This window comes from Bemisia tabaci, chromosome 2, assembly GCF_918797505.1.
Source record: "Bemisia tabaci chromosome 2, PGI_BMITA_v3".
NCBI classification, from domain to species: Eukaryota; Metazoa; Arthropoda; class Insecta; order Hemiptera; family Aleyrodidae; genus Bemisia; species Bemisia tabaci.
In genome coordinates, this window is record NC_092794.1 from 46,558,838 (window position 1) to 46,567,782 (window position 8,945).

The following is an 8,945-nucleotide window of genomic DNA, read 5'->3' on the forward strand; positions in this document are numbered from 1 at the left end:
ATGAAATCGCAAACGCTGTCTTCCCAACATGATGATATTCAACAAAGATATTTGAATGAGATATTATTTAATGATTCGAAAATGTCACTTTTACAGGGTTTTAGTGATTTGTTGCAAGTATATTACTGAAGGACGGCAGCTAGGTCATTATTGACCAGAGATACTTATGGATCGATTGCGATGATTTAATGATTGATCAACACGCAGCGATGAATGGTGTTGTTTTTTTTTTTTTTTCATATTGACCGGCGTGGTGCGGTGTTCTTGCTGATTGGTAGTAGTATGTTAATAAACTGCAAAAATATCTCGTTTGCAGTGCTCCAAAATTTTCGCTTCCATTATATTTTATCAAAGGAGAACGAACTAACAATAATCCTCGAAATTTGCACAGAATAGTTTCTACACAGAATAAATAACATGGCAGTTCTCAAGAAATGACACTGAGGCTTTTTTCAATTCAAAAAAAAGAAGAAAAAAAAATTAAGACCCTCTGCCCAAGTCAATTTTGGCGGAAACTTCTGATGACGATAATTAATGCATACGGCTTGGCAGCAGAAATTTCCTAGCGCAGGCAGGATTTCTACTTTATTTTGACTTCTAAATTCCCTGAGTTTTTCCTGATTGACTGCATAAAATACCTCCTCATAACTCATGCATCACAGTATTGTGACACATAATCACTCCCCCGGTGTTTTGATAGCTGACGACTTATAAAGGCTACCTCTGCCTTTTAAATTTTTTGTCTTATTTCACTACGACACAACCCTATTCTAAAACAATATTGGGCTTAAATTAATGTTTAAAAAAATACAAATACTCTCTACTTGACAAACCAAAAATTACAGAGTCAACTTCAAATTCCCTGAGTTTTTCCAGTGGTAGAAACCCTGCGGTGGTCCACCATAGCACATGGTCACGGGGACGTATATATCATAATACCTCTTTTTAAAGACATCCTACGAGTCAAGTTCGCATGAAGAAAAAGCCCTTGTTGAAACCAAAGTTCCAGTCAAATTCGTTTTACAAAGAGGACAACGACCCCCCCCCCAAAAAAAAAAAAAAAAAAAAAAAAAAAAAAATTGCCAGCATTAAGTGCGCACGAATGGTCATTTACTCTGGTTTCCTAGTCTTCTTTTTCTTTCCATTGTGTTTCAGAGAAGCTCCTTGATGATCGTGCGATTTTTAGGTATTCAGAGTTGACTAATGAGTGTTACGTTACAGTGCTTGGCTATACCAACATTGCCGGATCATGTTTCGAATAGACTAGGGGGCCATTCCCCCTGAATACTTCGTGCCTCAGGCTTTGTGCGATACAAGTTCCTCTTGTGGCTTTACATTTTAGAGTAAGTTGGGCCCTATAATTTTGTAGATAGGACGTATACAGCACTTCTATCGATTACGCGGCTCTTGTTATCACAGCGTGCATGAGCAACTTTGACGGTAACTTACTGGTTATGAGGTTTCTTTGGGATAATGCATATTTCGGAATCTGGTAACCACTAACATGGTTCGGGGATTTTCCTGACTCCTATGGGGGCCTCTCCGAGCACATTTTGAAAAACTGAGCCGTCTTAAGAGCTTTCTCTCACCGAAAATTGCATAGAAAGATGTGAGATACATCGGGAACATATTTACAAGAATCCCTCGCATTCCTCGGGAGGGAACAAGTAAGTTTCAGATGGGGGGGGATTAGTGGCAGGCTTCTCCCTACCACTACCCCAGGGTGGGGGGGGGGGTTTAGGGGGCGTACGCCCCGTCCCGTTCGCCCACATAAAAGGAGGAAGAAAAAAAAGGAAGAAAGACGGAAGGAAAGATACTTTTTGATCATTTCCCGACGAAATTGACTCAAACTACATGAGATGCTTCAGAAATTTTAACACTTTCTGAGGGAGACCCCCAGATTCTCCTTACGCCCCCCCCCCCCCCGGCCGAGGTGTCTGGATCCGCCTACGCTACCTACCCTCCCCCGGTTCCGTCTAAGAGCTCAGGGTTAGCAGGGTGCTTCATTTAAAAGCCGAATTGGCGAAACTAGAGCGGCAGCGCTGGGTGATCGCCGGACACATCGTCGCTCCTCGACGTAAGGGCGCATCTCAATTTCCACGTGAGCCCTGATTTACGTATAAATCCATGCATTCTGTGGTCCATGCGGAAACCGAGATACGTCCTTACGTCAGGGGGCGACGATACTACACGGCATGGCGTGGCCGGCGCACAGTGGTTCGATCCATTTCGAGACGTCGCACATGAAATTTTTCACTCAAACCGCAAATTTTCATTTTCAATTCGTCACATTTTAAATTTCAAGGAGTGCGTCACAATTTACATTTCACGAGGAAACCGATGGAGCCACTTTCAAAGCCTCAAAGTTGTGTATGGACGGAGTTATGAGCTTTTAAAGTTTCCAAATTTTGTCCAACCTCCCCCGCGGACCCGACCAATGTGCGGCGTCTGAGGATGAGCGCGGGATGAATAATGAACTCGGCGTCGCGAAATGGCAAACGACTTGACGGACGACCTTGAGAGTCGTTCGTACCACAACGATAGTTCCAAACGCGTGCTCCCGACACGGAGGCCAGTTCTCGCGGTAAAACCACCCGACTCAAACCGTCGGAACGAGAGGGGGCGATGGACCAGGCAACGGGGGCCGAAGCTCCAAGCTCCGTCGCATCCCGAGCGAGCCGGTTCGCCTCTCGTCGGATTTAGTTCCCCAATTGACCGCACTCCGCGGCCCACCGACAGCGTGGTCGTCAGTGTGTCAGTCCTGCTATCGCGTCTCGTGTTGCGTGACCTATTTACGCCGAGATTTCAGTTATCACGTGGATTCGAACTTTACTAGATACCGGTATTCATCGAGTGTTCGATATGGAGCTTCTGGATAATTTGTTCAAGTGGCGCCCGGCCGCAGAGATCACCCCGAAAAACGACTGGGGCTCGTTCCAGGTCGAGAATAAGCAACTCGACAAGAAGATCGGCATCAAAATCCAGACCATCACGCCCGACCAGATCGAAAACGCCATCGGATTTTTGACGCAGTGGTTCCTCCAGCTGGAGCCTTCGTCCAGGTTTGTGTTGTTTACATTCGCTCGGGCAGCGCTGCCAAATTCTACCGAAAATAAGCTGCATCATGACACCCGAGGAAATTAATTGAGCTGGATTGGTCCTAAACAGTAGCGCGAAGCAAGGTGGGAGGGGGTACCCCATCTCCTTCATTATTGCAAATTTCCCTCCAAAAGCATCATATTCTGGGATCTTCAGGAACTAACTACTTTGACCCCCCCCCCCCCTATATTATAAATTTTGGACCGTATGCACCCCCCCCCCCCAAAAAAAAATAAATGTTGGTTACGCTCCTGATCTTAAAACTCTTGAAGTGCTGGTGAGATCGATCATGATAGTGTATGTGTTCAGAGGGACCTCCCATGGATTAGTGTCAAAACTATCTATATATCAGGTGTGCTCAGAAATTTTCCACGGAAAATTCTACGGAAAAACAAGGACTTCATACTCCAAGCAATTTCTCCATGAAAGTTTGTAAAATTTGCGTTCCCTTTTTGGCTCTTTTGGGACATTGTGGAGCATTATCCGATCATTTTTCAATCGGGGCTGCCGGTTCTCGGAGCATCAAGTTCAAAAAATCCGGAAGGATTCCACAACAAATCAACGAAACCTTCCCTCTCACGTGACAATGTCACTTGAAATCAGCAATTAGGGGAGGCATGGAGATACGAATTTAATGTAAAACGGTTCAAAACTGAATGACTTTCCCTGCATACGTAAACAAAATCAGGGTTAAGCGTTTTAAAGCCGCGCAAGTTTGATAGCAAAACACGCCAATTTTTTATGGACTGATGAAAGAATTTCGCGTCTTGGTTCTCCTTTAGATTGAGCCACAAAAAGTGTCCTACTGCTTCCACACTCAGGTTGAGTCATCGATCTGACATCAGTATGCGGGTCCTTTCGTTAACGAGAGGTCAGTCGCCGCGCCGCGCCGTCTCAATTCTGTCAACTAATTGAGAGAAATTGGAGACAGATGGGTTAGTCACTTGGTTCTGTGACTAAACATAAAACCTACGTATATAATTTGATTCAACGAAGTGTATTCAAAATTGAAGAGATTTTTAATTGAATCTAAGAACGTAAAAAGAAGAAAAAAATTGAAAAAATACAAATTTTACGGAACAAATGCCGCCGGATCAGCATAGTTGATTTCGCTCAACCTTGAAGACAATGTGTCTGTTGCACGCAAGAGGTACAACCTACTGAATACACCATCTAAGAGTGAATTCACGCACAAATTACATTGAGGATATCAAGAAAGTCTGAAATCCACTCCATAGCGAGCAATCTGTGTAGCTCGTAGTATGTTTTTTTTCAAATTTACCGCGTATGCGCGGGCAGTTTTTCATGTCAACTGGCTGTCAGGTTTGCCCGGCGAGAGACCTAACCTAAATAAACAAACAATCTCGCAAACTGTATTAACTCTTCTTGCATAAGATTTTAATTTATTCCAAGCTTTCATTTTTTTGAAATAAAGAAAGAAAAATGAGAAAAACGCTCTAAAACGATGGAAATGATACAATAGAAAAAGTTAGTGAGATCATTTGTTTACTAGGGTTATTTGTTGATACTCTTCTGTCCGTGCAAACCTGGCCGACGGTGGCTAAGAAAAGCTGCCCGCAGGCGCGGGAAACTTGAAAAAGCGCGATAACAACCACGCCTATTGCGCGCTAAGGAATGGATTTCACTCGATTTCAGTGGTTCGTGGTATCTGCAATAATCTGCAAGGATGAATAAGTGAGTTCTCACGGAGGACGCAGAATTTTAGCGAACGTCCAATCCATTACTTAAATCCATAGAGAAAAAAAAGGAGGTGTTTGCATTTCGGGCATTTTGGAATTTTTTTGATGACGTAGGTCGGTACAGTGACTTTTATCATCGATTTTCTTGGAAATGGTGTGATTTATGGAAAAAAGTCATTCTATAAAAAGTGCTTGAAATTATATTATGAGTTGATTCAAGTAAAAAAATCGGACTTCATGGTCCGTTTTTCATATTTCGAATTCCGGATTTCGCTGGCCAGGTTGTACCGACCTACGTCACGGGGTAAACAAACCTCAAGATGCAAACACATCCTTTTTTCTCTATGACTTAAATCATACACCGAATGGCAAATTTTAATCGTGGCCAAAGCAGGACAAAAATGAGTTGTCACGAGAAAAATTATTCGAGCTTATGGATAGGTTACTGAAATGACTGAGTAGCCTTGATGGATACGGACGCTTGCGTCGTTGACGACATTTACTTACGGGCGGCAAAATTGAAATCACTCACGAAGATGATGCAATGCTAATATTGAGCAGGGAGCACCTTGAAAGGAATACGATCGTCGTAGGTGCATAACTGCATTGCAATCAAGCAGACCGTTTAATGAGATTAAAGAACTTCGCTGACCGGCTTAACTGATCCAGGAATTTACCATTCCGTAATTCATTATAAAAGGCTAGATATCAGGGAACTTTTTTCCGTTCGATCTTTTAAAAAATCGAAGACGGATCCGTCACACCGAACTGACAATCTTTCCTTTTGGTGGTGCATGACGTAATTTTCAAACCAGCCAAGTTCCGATACCCGGATTATCGTTTTGCATAGTTCATATTCTTTTGTTATATTCCGTACCACTCGTTTATTTTTAATCCTCGTAGAAAAACCACCCATTTGAAAATACAATTCTAGCTGAAGCGCACTTCAGATATGCATTCACCACTGCAAAAATGTCAAAGGAATTCGACACGCCCAGCGTGCATGGAGGCTTTTCCATTTAAATCTTCCGTCACATTCTTACGGCGCAATGATACAACTATTTGAACTCTCCGGAATGCGTGAGGTATCACGCCGCATTTGAAGGCGTTTTCAAAACAGCCAAGTTCCGATACCCGGATTATCGTTTAGCATAGTTCATATTCTTTTGTTATATTCCGTGCCACTTGTTTATTTTAAATCCTCGTAGAAAAACCACCCATTTGTAAATACAATTCTAGCTGAAGCGCACTTCAGCTATGCATTCACCACTGCAAAAATTTCAGAGGAAATCGACAAGCCTAGCGTGCATGAGCTAATACAGTGCTAAAAATTTGTTTTTCGAATATATAACTATTCGTGCTCCTAGGTAGATATGTTGCGTATGCGGTGACATTGAAGGCGACTCTCAAATGGACGATAGTCTAATAGTCACCGACTGATTTTCATGGATGTCCGAATGATTCCGTAAAGTTTCATAAAGCGGCTGATTCGATTAAGCACGGAATATTTAGAAGAGGAGATCCGGATTAATTGACTTTAAACCTTAATTGCCTTTTTAGATATAACAAATATAAACGACCTTTGAACTCAGAGTACGATTTCAAAAACCATCTTTTATCATGGTCACTACAAAAAGAAAAGAATCGATCTTTGAGAGAAGTCATTACTTATGAACTAAGGTGTTGGAATGGCGTTTCCGGCGAATAGGCTACGAAAGCACTGCTCCCCCAAATAAATTTATGATTTTTTTAATTGTATTTGTTATTCGTAGATACTTTAGTATAAGGCTAACACAGGTTTTTTAAACAGCTATAACTCCAAATCGGACGAGGCTTAACTTTATTTCCTACGGGACACCTAATTTCTATACTTGTAAACGATTACAAGTACAAATCCTCAAATAGATCACTGCATTGAATATGTTTTTTGGCCTACTTTCAAAATTGAAGGAGAAATGAGAAGGTACGTATTCGCCTCCAAAGTCATTCGTGCAAAATCTACTTTCTCTACGTTTAAACTCAGAAAACATCACTGAGCCCCCACAAGAAAGTAACGCAAACCCATGAAATTTTCTACTCTCACTTCAGTGTTAGGAATCAATTGGAACAATAATTTTCAAAAATTCGAAAGCGTTATTGTGACCTGAAAACCCCTCTTGCTCGCTAGGTCTCGAATACGATCTCAATTCAAGGGCTTAAGCACTGGTTTCTTATGCCTTGATGAGAGTACTTATGAGAGCAATCAGGCGATGTTTTAAATCATAGAGAAAAAAAAGGAGGTGTTTGCATTTCGGGCATCTTGGAATTTTTTGATGGCTTGATGACGTAGGTGGGTACAGTGTGAAGGGGACGTCCCTGTACCCAGCTGTACCCACCTACGTCATCAAGTCATCAAAATACTCCAAGATGCCCGAAATGCAAACACCTCCTTTTTTTTCTCTATGGTTTTAAATATATTTTCATTTTTCAGAGCCGCTGGAATCTTAGAGGACGAAATTTCCACGCAGATCTGGCAAGGTGTATGGCTAAAGACTTTTGAGCAGGGTGCAAGCATAATCGCAGTCACTGATGAAGAAACTCCAACCATTGTTGGAGCTCTTGCTTTGTGCGTGGTGTCGAAAGCTGACGATTTAAAGGAAGAGGTAAGTCGAACTGGAGTGTAACAACCCATTAACTGACTTAATGAAGTAAGAAAAAAAAATGAGAGGAGGAACCCTCTATCCGATTAGTGGTAACAATTTGAGTCGATTAATAAATTTGGTAACGATTAGAAATCAAAACTCAAGCAAAATGATTCCCAAGATTTTACCCAGAAAAACCAGAGACATCCTAGAATCCCCCTAAAACTGAAAGTTGCGATATTGTGCAAGGGTAATTGGACGTATTTATGGCAAAAGGAACTAAGTGCATTGGGTTTGCGTGAGACATAGTTCCTTTTAGCATAAAGACGTCCAATCCATCAATTCAATGTTAAAAATTAGGTACCTTAGGTACCGTCTTAGGTACTGTGGACAAATTCCTTAAAGAAAGATTCGTCCGAAACTAAAAAGATACGGTCAAAAGGACGAAATTTCCGTCCGCCAACCACAACTCGTAGCACATCCAAGGACTCGGGAAAGATGGTTTTTCTCGCCGTTAATTGGACTAAATTTTGCAATAAGGAGTATTTGGTTCATTTTGAAACAACGTATGTTCTATTAGTATCTTCGTGCATAGTGCACAGTCGCTCTTCGATTTTATGGATGACTCAGAGATAGTAGTTTCAGGTTCCTGGTGCAAAATGTAGTCCAATTAGTCTTCGGTAGCTTTCCCATTATAGATGCCACATAAAGGTTAAATTTTTCCGTCATTCTAGACTTGTAATAAGCTGATTTCCTTGGAGAAACGTTTGGACATGTGGCATTGCTATATTTCTAATATTTCAGTCTGTACTGCTGAAGGCGTTTGAAAGGCCCTTACTAATTTTTTTCCGTAACACGATCTGATGCTAGTACACGTTTTGCACGGAACGTTTCTTAAATTTCAAAAATAGGAGACATAACATGCAGTGAAACTTGGTGAGTGACGTAGGAGGATATATTACCCACATGATAGTAACCTTGCATTTAATCTGAAATTATTTAATTTTGAAAAACTATTCCACCAATAAAAGTTTTTGTTTCAATTTGCTCTAGCTTCCAGGAGAGGCTGTAATGAGACAAAAAACACTACTGGGTGCTTTTGATGAGAAAATAGATAAGTACAAAATTTATGACACCGAGTATTTCATCCAAGACTGGGGTCTCTGCACAAATCCTGAATGGCAACGCTGTGGGATCGCAACTCAACTTTTAAGCAAAATTCCTCAAATCGGCCAACATTACAAAGTTCCAGCTGCCTTGCTCATATTTACTTCAAAAAAATCTCAGAGTCTGGCTCTTAAAGCAGGTTTCAAAGAGTATGCCTCAGTGGCTTATGACGATATTAAAGACGAAACAGGCAAGGTTATACTACAGGTTCCTGGAAATGAGAGTGCTAAACTGATGGGTTTAAAGATATTTTGATAATAAAAGAGATTTTCGAAAAAAAAACAACAACTTGTTTCATTTAAATTGTTCTCGCCGTCCTTTCTTCTTTTGAAATATACTTAGCAATTTTTTGAGCCAA

At 41.3% G+C, this 8,945-nt stretch overlaps 1 protein-coding gene across 1 annotated transcript; it reads left to right on the forward strand.

Moving 5' to 3' along the window:
• Nucleotides 1–2,701: 2,701 nt before the first annotated feature.
• LOC109029622 (uncharacterized) lies at nt 2,702–8,875 on the forward strand. The gene is made up of 3 exons (XM_019040161.2): nt 2,702–3,062; nt 7,270–7,441; nt 8,474–8,875. Exons 1-3 carry the CDS (start codon nt 2,863–2,865, stop codon nt 8,840–8,842), a joined length of 741 nt encoding a protein of 246 aa, XP_018895706.2. The 5' UTR covers nt 2,702–2,862; the 3' UTR covers nt 8,843–8,875.
• The last annotated feature ends 70 nt before the right edge of the window (nt 8,876–8,945 follow it).